Here is a 13339-nt window from a genome sequence, read left to right on the forward strand (position 1 = left end):
TGAAGGGAATTCAATTCGTAGTTTATTCATTATATCTTATCAGTTATCAACAATTTATCAATCAATTGAAATTGCTTCTTCATGTGATTATTGATTTCATCGAGATCATATGAGCGATTTGTCTAGAAACATAAACAATCAACTACTTCATAAACTGTCCTTCAATAATTGAATATTTTTCAAATGAATCTTATGGCATTTTGTAAGTTGAAAACTGAGGGGAACATCGTTGTTCCCTCATGTCGGCAAGTTGAAAAAATATTTTCGGAAATGGGAACTGGTGAGTTGGTGGTAATATACCAAATATTGGCATCATTTTTCTGGTCATTTTCGTTCAATTTGATATAGTTGCTTTTTTTACCCCCAACCGTGTAAGAGGTGATTTTTCAAAATCGTCATAGGGTGAAGCACTAAATTTAAAAATTGTACAGGTATTTAGTGGTTAATTGGTGCCTCTCAATGCCGCTTAAAGTAAAATCAGTGCTTCAATAGTGAACTCGAAATAGTATATTACTTTTAGGGGTTGAAATGGTAAAAGGGTAAATAAAGAAAAGAAAATTGTATAAATCAAAGAGTTTTTATCAAAACTCTTGCGAAAATGGCATTAATGGCAGGCACCAATTAAGCACTAAATATTGGCATGGTTTTTCAAATCGTTTTCAATTAATTTGACATAGTTGATTTTTTGACCCCCCAAAAAAATAAAATGATGTGACTTGAATGAGGTTAAATGAAAATGGTGATCAATGGTACCAATGGCAGGCACTAATTAAGTACTAAATCTTGGCACCAAAAGGGGATGATTTTTTCAACCCACAAAAAATTCGATACCCAAAAACCCATCCCCAAATTAGGGTATGACGGGAAACTATGTCCAATCGGAGGCACTAATTAAGCACTAAATTTTGGCATCAACAAATTCTATTTTTTTTTTTGATATTTTAAAATTTTGAAAAAACTACCCTAACCCCAAAACAAGACCCCGACACTCCCGGGGAATAAATAGTTTACTCCCGGGGAGTAAATAAATTAATTTCGCAACGGAGGCGATTTTTCAACTCCGAAGCCGACTGAAGCCGAGACTATTAAATCCGATACCGACCGTCCGCCGACCATCTTTTTTCGATGCTCGAAAATCAAACAAAATTGAATACAAAATGAGATAGAAATGAGAAAAAAATGACAATTGATAAAAAATCCATTGAATTTTTCAAAAAATCGCGAACTCGGAAAAAACTGGGATGGCGAAATCATTCCGACGCCGACCGTTCTCCGAGCATCTTGGTAAATAATGAGATTGATTTTAACAGGCATAACAGTTCAATTTTTTATAAAATATAAGCAACTGGATTTTTTCCGACAAGATGAACATGACCCATGAAATGATATATTTTTAAACAGTATATAATTAGTACGTAATTATGCAATTTAAAAAAAATTTAAATGTAAGAAGGACAGTACAGTCAATTGTATTTGTGTTAAAAACTGAGGAGGAAAATGTTTTTAGTTAAAAATCTAGGGGCTTTTATCTTCAAATGTATACGATTTATACTGTAAATAGTGAACTATATTGCAAAATCATCTGTAATACGCGCAAATAAATGTGCATAACTGCATATATTTGGTGTATATTTCGTGTATATTTCGTCTATGGCATATTTTTTCATTCTCTTTTGTGCGGATCTTCTTCGATTCTGTGTAGCTATACTGTGTGTATGTACACTGCAGTTTAAAATACACCTTATTCACTGGTATAGGCGGGAAATTTTAATCGTATATATGATGAATAGGACGTGAATATTGTGTATAAATTTGTATGAACGAATGATGAAAGCCCCTAGTTAAAAATGATATTTTTGTGATAAAAATAGCCCTTTGAGCAAAAAGAACCTCTTTTTTTTTCCTCTTCACTTGAGGAGGAGGATCCTCGCTCTCCTTCTCCTCCTCACCATTTCTCTTCCTCAGAGGAACAATCCCTGTCAAAAACTAAATCGCTCGAAATACATGCTCTCTTTTAACCATTCTTACCATTGAAAAACATACTCTCATTTATCGTACTACAATTCAATAAAACATACTCTCCTACAGGGCTGTTATTTTCACTCTGTCAGTGCACGCACACAGAAGTGTGCACACTCACACTCAATGTGCATCGCACACAGTGCTTGTATTTTGAATGTGCACGCACACTTAGTTACAAATTTGCCAACCGCCATAAATGTCAAACTTGTGACTAAGTGTGCGCGCACATGCAAAATACAAGCATTGTGTGCGACGCACATAGAATGTGAGTGTGCACACTACTGTGTGCGTGCACTGACAGAGTGAAAATTACAGCCCTGCTCTCCTATCGTCATTTTCCATAGATATGTGCGTAGCGACCAAAATTCCATACAACCAAAGTCAAATGATCGCAGCGGTTTTAGATATAGAAAATACGATTAATTGAAGATAACATTTTTCGCTTTCAATATAAAATCTCATAACGACCAAAGTTTAACCTGAGAATAATTCCTCGAAAACAGATTGTACGATCAACATTTTTTCGAAACCATGTCACAAAAAATTCTGCCATTTAATGTATAACTTTATGTAAAATTCATTTTGACAAAAATTCTTTTATATCGACCAAAATTTTTTTTTGTAGCGACCAAAATTCGTTTTGTAGCAACCAAAGTTCCTAATCCCCAAAAAATATTCATAAAAATAATTTTAGTCGCGGCCACAAAATTTCATTTCTCTCGCGACCAAAATTCACAGAGCCCGAAAAATCATACAATATATTGAACAAAAAAAAAAAAATAAAACAAGTATAGTAAGTCCCATAGAAAATGTTCATTTTTTGACAAACATTGACTTTTGTTGAGATTGTGCTCGACACCCAGAAAAGGTCTGACCATCACAAATTTTTCAACTATTTTCGATATCTATAAAAAATGAAAGCAAACGATGTGTGTATCTTAAACGAAATTTCAATTTATTTTTGTTTACATTATTCATTTTCCAACTGACATAAAACCCGATGTATTTGAAAAATATTTGGCATTTGTATCTGTTGATTTTTCGGCTGCTTGTGGATTAACAATTTCAAGACCTTGTAACGGCGTAAATGCAACACTCGAAGCAGTACCAGAAATTTGCTTACGTACTGTTGTACTTCCACCGTATACTTGTTGCTTTTGTAAGTTTTTCTGCAGCGTTTTGCTAATGCGCACTTTCGTTTTCTCATCAACTTGTGGTAATCGAACACGACCAGTGCCAGCCTTTCCAATTGTGCCTCTTGTGTATCCCAAATCATCTTGATATGCATCTTCTTCAATCTGTGCCAAGGGAAACAATAGGACAAATGCATGAAAATACGTTTCTAAAATGTAAAATATGTTCATAAACTTACATCTCCAAAGTTGAGACGGTTGGCCTGTTTGCGAAACTCGGTCATTGCATAACGTTCTTTCATTTTGCGAACACGTTTACCTCCACGCTTCTTTTTACTGATTTCAATCGGTTTTGGAAGTGGTTTAATGAACTTAACTGGTGGCGGCTCTTGCAATTTGTCCAATTTCTTTTCGATTTCTTCTTTAAATTGCAATCCAATCTCACCGTTAACACTTTCATGGCTTGCATCAACTCGTGCAGCTAATGTACACTTGGCGGCGACCAAACGTGCTGCTTTCCTACGAAGATCCTATTTGCATTTGAATCACATGATCAATTCCAATTATTTATCTTGTATTTGGTTGTATTTTCTATGTAAGAATCAATAAAACACTTACCGGTGCTGTATCTTGTACTATTGTTGAATAGAAAATGAAACCCGTATGTGGTAACATTTGCGTTCTCGAGAATCTAAAAAAAATTAACACGTAATCGTTTGTTTAGCGGTTGTAACAATGAAAATCTAAAGAAATGCATACATACCCGGCCAAAGTTTTCTTTTGTGAACCCAACAGGATGACATTGCAAGCGGGTATTTTCGATAACTTTACCAATCCGCCTGCAACTCCAACTATTTTGGCGGCCGTTGATGCGCCCACGATCATTGACAAATTTGGTGCAATGAATGTCATTCGGCTTTCGACATATTCAAAGATTTTCGCCTTGTAATTACTTAGATCGACGGCCATATCGCAAGCTTCATTAATTTTCATTTTTTCGTCATCTGTCAAAAGCGTACTGTGAACAAAACCAATTTTAATGTAATTCATTTTTTCCCAATGATGTAATTTAATTTTACCCCTGAGTGGTTGACGCAGTCACTGAAACAATCATAATAGTGGCTTGCGTTAAAATTTGTTGTAATTTTTCGTTATTTTTAATTTGCTCCAAATCATTTCCAAGCTCTTTGACGGCCATCAAATACTCCATTTCACCAACAATTAGAGAATCCAATTCAGGAAATCGTTTCTGATATTTGTTTTTCGTAAATTTGTGTATGATTGCTGTAAAGAAAATCATTTTCAAATCATTGTATTTGTGTTAAACATTTAATCGATGTCATTACTTACAAATTTCATTGTCTATTTCAACAGCAACGGTGTTCACCTCAACAATTAACTGATATTCGGGATCGGATTCAACGTTTCCAATGATCTGATTTGAAGTTCTTGGCTTTGAAGTGTACTCATTAATTTGATGTAAAATCCTATTTAATCGTTCCGAATCATGTAGTTTACACAGCGACCGAATCGATGATACCTACCAAAGAAGTTGCATTTTTTTTGTTTGTTCAATACTTAAGTCATTCAAAAGTCAAATATGTTTTTTTGTTTACATACCGAATCATCGATTTCCATTTTTTCGATTGCATCGTAGCCATTCTCTTCATCACCATCGATCGGTTCTTCTTTAACCTTAATTTCATCATCACCGAAATTATCTCCAATCTCTTCTAAATCGGCGAGCAATTCATCGGCCAAAGACATCTTTTAATAAAATATGCTTTAAATAATTCACAAATAAAATAATTTTCGAAATTTAATGTGCTGCAGATGGATTTTGTATCAGTCGGCAAATGATTTTCATAATATATGCATTCTAAACGTATAAACAAGACTCATCAAATGTCAAAGTGAATGCGTTTCGGTGTTTTGACTGATTGTAGTAATTGGTATTGCCATATTCGATATCGGTGTTTTCCAATAAATGTTTGTGTTTCTGTTCGATAATTCTATTGCAAGAATGTCATAAATTAGTAAACGAAAAAGTGCATTCGTTTGTGTTTGATGCATAAAACAAAATTGATGGTCAAAGTGATAACAATTTAAAAATTACCTCGAAATGGAATGGTGTCGATGGTAGCTGTCAAGTGTGGTGTTGATTCATTAATTACTGTGCCATTTGTTGTAGAATTGGTTTTGCATAAAGTGTGCTCATCAAACAAGTTTGACGTGTCGTCGGACTACAGGCTACGTTATTTATTTCAGCTGTTTAGTGTGTGTTCTTTGTAAATATTGTCCTGTTGTCTATATTCAGTTGATTTTAGATCGGGTTTAAAACATTTGATACGGCACATCCATACGCACACAGACACACAAACACTTCCGTCAAGTCTACGCAATCTGTTTTATGAATTAAAAAAACTGAATTTTCACTGAATCAAAATTATTGGTTGTTAGCCATGAATGTGCTGGACGTGATTAAGAAATTGGATGCTTATCCCAAGACGCTGGAAGAATTCAGTCAAAAGACGATATGTGGTGCAGCAGTTACATTGATTAGTTCAATTATTATGATATGGTTGCTCATCTTTGAATTCTATGCCTATTTAACACCAAACATCAGTGAAGAGCTATTTGTAGACACAACCAGAAGTCATAAACTTAAAATCAATCTTGAACTCTACATTCCGACGATTTCATGTAATTGTAAGTTTTGACGAGAAAATTGTAAAAAAAATCAATTTAACTAATTATACGCTTATACATCACAGATCTTAGTTTGGACGCAATGGACTCCGCCGGCGATCAGCATTTGCACATTGACCATAATATTTATAAACGAAGAGTTGATTTAAGCGGAAATCCAATTGAAGAAGCAAAAAAAGAAGAAATCGCCACATCGACAAAGAAGCTACAACAAAACGTATGCATTTTCATGTAATATTCTAATTTAATTTTGGTAAAAATTTTTGTTCCATTAAAATACTGAATGCAGGCTACAGCCGTCGAAAAGCCAACCGAAAAGCCATCTTGCGGAAGTTGTTACGGTGCCGAAGTGAATTCAACACATTGCTGCAGCACTTGTCAAGATGTAATTGATGCATATAGAGAAAAACGATGGAATCCAGAACCGGAAAAATTTGAACAATGTCAACGTGAAAATTACGTTGATAAGGAGGGCGAAGCGAAAAAACTTGCATTAAACGAAGGATGTCAAATTTACGGATATATTGAAGTGAATCGGGTAAGAGTCGATTATTGAATGCAATCATCAATATGTGAATTGGTAATCAGATAAAATAAATTTCTTTATTCTCAGATGGGCGGTAGCTTTCACGTGGTAATTTATATTTTAAATAAATTGTCTTTTATATTCGAACATTCTATTTGATTTTTGATTTCAATAGGCACCAGGAAAGTCCTTCTCACTTAACCATATTCACATTCATGACGTGCATCCATACTCATCGTCGTCCTTTAATTTATCGCATGTTGTGAAGCATTTATCGTTTGGTGAACGAATCAATTTTGCAAATACACATCCTTTGGATGGCATGGAAGTATCATCCAATGAAAGTAAGTACAAAAAACACATGTTTCGTTTTTTTTTTTCATTATTTATTTTAATTACAAAGTAAGTGTACACGAGCTAACGTTTGAACTACGCTTCACTTGCCCCAATTTCAATTAAAATGCAACAATCTAACATCGAATGCCGGTACCAATAGCCATAAATGTTCCAAATGTTCCGCCACCTTGTATCATAACTTTGCCCACATTGTTGATCAAATCTCGCCCCCGTAAACCGTATCTGAAACGTAAATAATTTTTATCAAACATGATTTATGGTTGTGAAAAATGACGAAATTCCATGTACACGTTGTGTCCAATAATACATACCTCAATGCACTGAATCCACCGAATAAGGCACCGCTCGCCATTCCAACACAAAAACCAATTGTAAATCCAGTTTTCATTTTGGAAAAACAAGTTGGCTGTTGATTGACACCATACATACTCCCTGGTACAGCCGGCATTTTAACAATTTTGATATTTTTCAATTGTCCGAACACTTGAGCGGTTCTTTTAATCTTCTTCTTATATCTTTCGAAATAAGTTCGTGCTCGTTCTCACTGCATGCCAATGATTTTTGATCTGATGACTGACATTTCACACATTTGACATTTATGGTCAACTTCATGATGATTCACTTTGAATCAGTGAAATTCAAACAGATGGCGCTGTCATTTCAACGATGTTAAATTTTTTAAAGATTTTTTCTCCAAAATGAAGATTTTTTTTTTTTGATGAAAATGATTTATCCATTTTAGGTTCAATGATGTTTCAATATTATATCAAAATCGTACCGACAATGTATGTTAAATTAAACGGCGAGACCGTGCATACAAATCAATTTTCGGTAACGAGACACTCGAAATCAGTTTCGATAACATCAGGCGAATCTGGAATGCCGGGCATATTTTTCAGCTATGAACTTTCACCTCTTATGGTCAAATATACAGAACGAGAGAAGTAAGTATTTTTTTTTATTGTTTTGTTTCCGTTTTTGATAGCATTTTATACAATTGATAATTTGTTCGTTGATAATAATCGTTTTCTTAATTTTATTTTCCAGTTCATTGGGTCATTTTGCCACAAATGTTTGTGCAATTATTGGAGGATTGTATTCGGTTGCCGGTATCATCGATTCGATTTTGAATAGTTCGCTTCATGTTATTAAGAAAAAAATTGAACTTGGCAAATTCAGTTAAACACAAAATCTCGTCGTGTAGATTCAGCAATTGCATCTCGTTCGAATGTTAGAACTTACATAAAACTTCTTTTTTTTGTGAATCTATAGGCTATAGCCTATAAAAATTTAATTTCCCCAATTTTTATTTTAACAATCAAATGTACAGACCAAATCCTATAAAACAATCCCATTTTGACTATAGATTTTATATCGAGAAATAAATCTGTACTTTTCCATTGCAAGTAAAAACAAAGCACAGATATTCACTACATTCATGTAAATAAAACATGTTTTTGTGTAATGGAGAGTAAATAAAAAAAAATTACGTTTACCTCGAACGCGATAAGCAATAAATTGTTTAAAGCAATGCCTAGAGAGATATCATTAGATAGTTTCGGCTTGAGAAATGGAAAATTGTCAATTGATTATTCAAATCAATTCATTCCAATTTATTGATGAGAAATTGAAATATTTATTGAATTGTATGCTACGAAATGAAATGAAATAGTTGAAAGAAAAAAGGAAAAAAACATCGTTTCCAATTAGATGGCAGCTTTCATTCAATAAATTAATAGTATCGTTTCCAATGTATAGAACATCAAATTTGTTTAATTTAGCTAGAGAAAATAATTTAATACTTAACAGTAAAAGACATGCCGATTTACAATTGTTTCATTCGATCTCCGTGGTAATATTCTTAAGTCACAATAGGTCAGAAAACATACTTTTATCTTTGTTTTTCATTTTGTTTCTTCTCTTTTTTTTTGGTAATTTTTGTATTTGTTGTACATCAAAATACACACCCTATAGTGTGGTTCACTATTGGCATTTAATTTATATTTTAAACAAATTGTCTTTTATATTCGAAAAACTTGAGAATATTTGGTTTAATCAATCTTATATTGAACATTCTATTTGATTTTTGATTTCAACTAGAGAAATTTTAATAAAATGAAACAAATTACTAAAGTCATTCGAACGTTGTGTGTGTTTTTTTATCTAATTCAGCTGCTATTTTTTGGTCTACCAGAATTAATAGTTTATTTTTTATTTACAGAATTTATTTTGTTCGAAATAAATAAAAATGCAATGATTTGTTGTCGTTTAGTTTTTGGTTTAGTCGGCCTTCAATGATTTTCCGTGCTCTGTCGCAGTCGGTATTTCGCTGCTTTCATCTATTTATATGAAAAAACACAGAAAAGGTCGTGTAAGAAGAAAAAGGGATTTTTTTTCACGAGAAAAAAACAAATACCTTGTACACACTGTGTATCGTCATTGACTAGAACCTCCTCCTCTTCGATGGATTGATTCTAGGAAAAGAATTCGCAAAGTTAAAAAACAATAAAATTTAAGACGGTTGGAATCGTCTCTTTTATGCGCGCGAATATTTTTAGATAGAGGTCAATTACCTGTTTGTATCGATGGTAGAGAATGCAACCGTACACAAATATAACTGAAATGATCAGTTGAATTAGCAGCCAAACGATGATATTGACAGCCTGTGTTCTTTCGAACAATTCGCGTGCATTCTTAATGCACAGTATGGCCTCCGATACCATAATTGCACAGTATACCCAACATTGTGTGCCGAGTCGCTTGCAATTCGGATCCGTTATATAGATATAGTACTGTCTGCAAAGATTTTAAAATGAAATATTTTTAACTTGTAGTCAATGTATTTGTGGATTTTATCATCAAATTGATGTCTAATAGTACCTAACCGACGGTGCCACAATTAAGCCGATAAATATCAGACGAATGGAAACGATCGGATGTGATGGTGGCATTTCGAAAATGTGCTTCAAAAAGAATGTATTGAGTTCGGTGATTTGCCAAAATATCACCAATTGTGATACAGACAAAAGTCGCATGTATGTTGATTTTGGATCCAACCATCGCACTGTTGTCCAACTGACCGGTGTAAATTGTAAAACAGCACGTTTTATTTTGCCGGTTGTCGTTGAGATATCACGAATACTTGCCCATTTGTATTCGCGCATTTCGAGCATTTTGCAAATTTTCAAACCACACCAAATGCCAAGACCATTACACACCAACACATCCAAAATCAATGCATCCCACCAACATTCAATGAAATTTGGCAATAAGTGTGCGAATGTAATTTCGGTTATTTCCCACATTACTGAAATTGCCCACAATATTCCAATGTGACGAATCAGAATCGCCTGTTTAAATGTGAAAAAAAAAAAAAAATGAATTTATCGATTTTTAAACAGAGAAATTTAGACATACCTTGAACATCCATCCCAAAAAATGGCCGTACGCAAAAACATCAATATGTGACCAAAGTCTTTCGAGAGTTATTTGCGAACAATTCACTCCGTATTCCTATGAAAAAAAAATTCATAAGAAAATAATTTTTATTGGAAAATAAATGGATGGAATTTCTACCCACCTTATCCATATCAATGCGAAAGTTTTGTAGTTTAGGATCCAACCAATAAAAGATTGACATGATTACTTTGTAGTTTTGGAACAGTAAGAATATAATAAATAATAAATAAATAACGGAAACTCCAAAGATGATTCGCCAAACGGCTGGATGAGGTCGTGTAAACGGTCCATTTGGAAACGCAAGCACCGATATTATTAGGAAAAAGAATATGGCACATAGCATTCCAGCCCAAATATTCTCCTGATTATCTTGTTCATCGCTGGAAATGAAAATAACCACATTTTGTAATAGGTAAATAATTTGAGAAAACAACAACAAATCAAAATCACGTATCATTGATGATTTGAGGTTATGCACACATACACATATGAACACACATATTCAATAGATTTCATAATGAATCGAAAGAGAGTCATTCGATTGAATGAGCAATTTAGAGGAGATAAGAAATAGTAACCAAATGTGTAAAAAAATGCAAAAACAACATAAATTTGAATGAAACTTACCGTACAAATGCAAAATACATCACGGATATGATGGAAACAGCCAGCAGAGTGACTGTGTGTGGTTTGTAGAAAAAGTCTAAGGATATATCATCGACAGGCTGTTCGTTGATTGATATAAATGGATCAGGTCGAATGGCAGCGTTTGGCTGGTCGGCACTCACGTCCGTATCTCTTTGAGATCTATTTTTCATCTTTTTTTTCTTTTTTTCTATTTGTATTTTAAATATCAACCTATTCCGTTCCGCACCCAACAACAAAACGATTAAAATCTATTTTCGAATTTAAAATTACGGTTGACGATTCAAACAATTGAACAACTTCACTGTGCCCTCATGCCCGTATTCATTTATTGATTTTGCTTTGGTTTCAATTTCGCACTGCGACTATTTTTTTTTCTTTTTCCTTTTCGACTAACCTATGTCCTGTGTACAGTTCAAACTGATCGAACAAACCGAAATGAACTCAAGCACCATGAATTTTAGTTAGTAATCGAGAAAAAAATACACACACTATTTACTACATTCAATTGTTTCGAATCGTTGTACATTGAAATTTTGATTTCCCCTTCGGTCTTATAATTTGATTTAAAACTTTATCTGCCAAACAGTAACATTCTAAGGTAATGTGTGCGATGTGTATCATTAACACTCTGTGAATGGATGGATTTGTTGATATTTGTTGTTCATATGTATGTGTGCGTTTGTTATAATCCTATATGCGCGCATGGAATTTCGCTTTTGCTAGACTTTTAACGTCATTGTCAACTTCACTTCACCTCACTTTCAATGGCATCATTTACATATTATCTGTATGCTATAGATTGTAATTACAAATTTCGAACGAACAAACATTACTTAAATGCGTCGACCAATTTTCATTTTGAAATTAAATTTACTAAAAAAAAATTTACCATTTTTTTTGTGCGTGGATTCAAAGTCACGATTAAAAAAAAAAATAAATAAATAAATTTCAAACATTTGAACACGAAAAGTCAGTTAGTTGTGAAATTCTTAAATGTCAAATGAAATGTCAACATTCCAATTGACAGACATTTGACTTTTATATGGGAAATAATCATGTGCGAATTGTGTTTGAAGGTTTGGAAATTTGTTTGAATTATTGTATACATTATTAATAAATTGTGTATCAAACAAAAAAATGCAATCGATAAGACATTTGGTGTACGGATTTCGTCCGATTGGTCGACAATCATTGTGGAATAGTATGGACTGTACAAAACGATTGATGTGTACAAGTGATGCAAATGGAAAAAGTGTTGAAAAACCACAAATATCGCTTGTTGATAATCCACCGGCATTGGATAAAATGGTACAAAACCATGATTTTCAAATCGATTGGGACAAAGAAATGCATTTAATTGAAGTTGATGAACATGAATGCAGAGGTCGATCAGTGCTGGCACCAGTCGATGACGAGAGTAAAATTTATGCTGAACCAATGCTACAACCAACTTTCAATCTTGCTGCTTATGTACAGAAATCGGAGACATTGCAACAACTTTTAAATTTGGGAGTGAATTTACATCAATTGGATAAATCACTGCATACTGAATTCATTGCAACTCTTGATTTCCAACGTGACATCTCACCATACGTTATGTTCTTTACAAAAGATGTCGGTGTTTCAGTCGAACAAATGGGCAAATTTCTCACAAAAAATCCCGAAATTTTGAAACGAAATCTAGACGATATTCAAGTACGCATTAACTATTTGCAATTAAAACGATTCAATCAAGATGAAATTGTGCAAATTATTACGAAAAATCCAATGTGGCTAAATTATCCAACGCGGGAAATTGATGAACGACTTGGTTTTTTTCAAAAAGACTTTGATCTTATCGGAAATGAAGTTCGTGCACTTGCTGTAGCTTGCCCCAGACTGATTACACACGATATGCAAGAGATTAGAAATATATCATTTTCAGTACGAGAAGAATGTTGCTTTGAGAAACATGAAGTTAAGAACATTCTTTTGAAATGTCCGAAATTTTGGATGATGCGTGAGTTCAATTTCTTTTTTTTTTTTTTCAATTTAATAAATCGACAATTAATTTCAACTTTTTCTATCTAAAACTTTCAGATCGTTTTGATTTTATGGAGCGGTATGATTTTGTTTCACATCATATGAAAATTGAAAATTCTCAGTTGGCCATGACGCCATTCATTTTGACCAATCGCTTATTTCGAATAAAAGAGCGACATGGATTTTTAAAGCATATTAAAAGGGCACAGTACAATCCAAAATTACCACTGTATATATCTCTAGACGACTTGTGCATTGGTACTGACGAAACATTCGCTGAAAATATAGCAAAGAGACCGTATGAAGAATTTGAAAGTTATTTAAGAACATTGTAGATAATGAATAACCATGAATGAAAAATTTAAATGATTGAGAAAAAAGAAGCAGTTGGAGGAATAAAACAATTTTATGGTAGATTTTTAAAATTTATTTTTTTTTTGATTTAATTTTGTTTTTATTTTTT

The 13339-nt window shown here is 33.3% G+C and overlaps 5 protein-coding genes across 5 annotated transcripts; 2 read left to right on the forward strand and 3 right to left on the reverse strand.

The window, feature by feature from the left end:
• Positions 1–2952: 2952 nt before the first annotated feature.
• On the reverse strand, positions 2953–5399 carry LOC116352006 (U4/U6 small nuclear ribonucleoprotein Prp31). The gene is made up of 8 exons (XM_031784179.1): positions 5272–5399; positions 4776–5167; positions 4506–4695; positions 4235–4439; positions 3919–4173; positions 3774–3846; positions 3395–3685; positions 2953–3320 (listed from the first exon to the last, which is right to left on the reverse strand). Exons 2-8 carry the CDS (start codon positions 4920–4922, stop codon positions 2997–2999), a joined length of 1485 nt encoding a protein of 494 aa, XP_031640039.1. The 5' UTR covers positions 4923–5167; positions 5272–5399; the 3' UTR covers positions 2953–2996.
• LOC116352008 (endoplasmic reticulum-Golgi intermediate compartment protein 3) lies at positions 5152–8566 on the forward strand. The gene is made up of 7 exons (XM_031784182.1): positions 5152–5864; positions 5930–6081; positions 6154–6402; positions 6478–6498; positions 6566–6734; positions 7490–7691; positions 7795–8566. The coding sequence occupies exons 1-7, from the start codon at positions 5618–5620 to the stop codon at positions 7928–7930; spliced, it is 1176 nt and encodes a 391-aa protein (XP_031640042.1). The 5' UTR covers positions 5152–5617; the 3' UTR covers positions 7931–8566.
• On the reverse strand, positions 6755–7320 carry LOC116352009 (reactive oxygen species modulator 1). Its single transcript, XM_031784183.1, has 2 exons — positions 7059–7320; positions 6755–6969 (listed from the first exon to the last, which is right to left on the reverse strand). Exons 1-2 carry the CDS (start codon positions 7193–7195, stop codon positions 6861–6863), a joined length of 246 nt encoding a protein of 81 aa, XP_031640043.1. The 5' UTR covers positions 7196–7320; the 3' UTR covers positions 6755–6860.
• LOC116352007 (phosphatidylserine synthase 1) lies at positions 8489–11579 on the reverse strand. The gene is made up of 7 exons (XM_031784180.1): positions 10834–11579; positions 10328–10586; positions 10165–10260; positions 9628–10097; positions 9321–9543; positions 9164–9221; positions 8489–9086 (listed from the first exon to the last, which is right to left on the reverse strand). Exons 1-7 carry the CDS (start codon positions 11022–11024, stop codon positions 9028–9030), a joined length of 1356 nt encoding a protein of 451 aa, XP_031640040.1. The 5' UTR covers positions 11025–11579; the 3' UTR covers positions 8489–9027.
• Positions 11580–11889: 310 nt separating this feature from the next.
• Positions 11890–13305, forward strand: LOC116336833 (transcription termination factor 3, mitochondrial). Its single transcript, XM_031760984.1, has 2 exons — positions 11890–12853; positions 12934–13305. Exons 1-2 carry the CDS (start codon positions 11992–11994, stop codon positions 13209–13211), a joined length of 1140 nt encoding a protein of 379 aa, XP_031616844.1. The 5' UTR covers positions 11890–11991; the 3' UTR covers positions 13212–13305.
• The last annotated feature ends 34 nt before the right edge of the window (positions 13306–13339 follow it).

This window comes from Contarinia nasturtii, unplaced genomic scaffold (genome assembly GCF_009176525.2).
Source record: "Contarinia nasturtii isolate CC-2019 unplaced genomic scaffold, AAFC_CNas_1.1 Cnas_scaffold_187, whole genome shotgun sequence".
In the NCBI taxonomy this organism is placed as follows: Eukaryota; Metazoa; Arthropoda; class Insecta; order Diptera; family Cecidomyiidae; genus Contarinia; species Contarinia nasturtii.

Excerpts from the sequence above, each read along its gene's own strand:
- LOC116336833 (XM_031760984.1), top strand. The coding sequence starts at position 11,992 with ATGCAATCGATAAGACATTTGGTGTACGGATTTCGTCCGATTGGTCGA. Across the intron at positions 12,854-12,933 it reads TCCGAAATTTTGGATGATGC|ATCGTTTTGATTTTATGGAG; the intron begins GTGAGTTCAATT and ends TAAAACTTTCAG.
- LOC116352007 (XM_031784180.1), bottom strand. The coding sequence starts at position 11,024 with ATGAAAAATAGATCTCAAAGAGATACGGACGTGAGTGCCGACCAGCCA. Across the intron at positions 10,261-10,327 it reads TTCGCATTGATATGGATAAG|GAATACGGAGTGAATTGTTC; the intron begins GTGGGTAGAAAT and ends TTTTTTTCATAG. Across the intron at positions 9,222-9,320 it reads TCTACCATCGATACAAACAG|AATCAATCCATCGAAGAGGA; the intron begins GTAATTGACCTC and ends TTCTTTTCCTAG.
- LOC116352008 (XM_031784182.1), top strand. The coding sequence starts at position 5,618 with ATGAATGTGCTGGACGTGATTAAGAAATTGGATGCTTATCCCAAGACG. Across the intron at positions 6,403-6,477 it reads GATATATTGAAGTGAATCGG|ATGGGCGGTAGCTTTCACGT; the intron begins GTAAGAGTCGAT and ends CTTTATTCTCAG. Across the intron at positions 7,692-7,794 it reads AAATATACAGAACGAGAGAA|TTCATTGGGTCATTTTGCCA; the intron begins GTAAGTATTTTT and ends TTTATTTTCCAG.
- LOC116352006 (XM_031784179.1), bottom strand. The coding sequence starts at position 4,922 with ATGTCTTTGGCCGATGAATTGCTCGCCGATTTAGAAGAGATTGGAGAT. Across the intron at positions 4,440-4,505 it reads TGAAATAGACAATGAAATTT|CAATCATACACAAATTTACG; the intron begins GTAAGTAATGAC and ends TTTTCTTTACAG. Across the intron at positions 3,847-3,918 it reads CAAAAGAAAACTTTGGCCGG|ATTCTCGAGAACGCAAATGT; the intron begins GTATGTATGCAT and ends AATTTTTTTTAG.
- LOC116352009 (XM_031784183.1), bottom strand. The coding sequence starts at position 7,195 with ATGCCGGCTGTACCAGGGAGTATGTATGGTGTCAATCAACAGCCAACT. Across the intron at positions 6,970-7,058 it reads GGTGGATTCAGTGCATTGAG|ATACGGTTTACGGGGGCGAG; the intron begins GTATGTATTATT and ends TTTACGTTTCAG.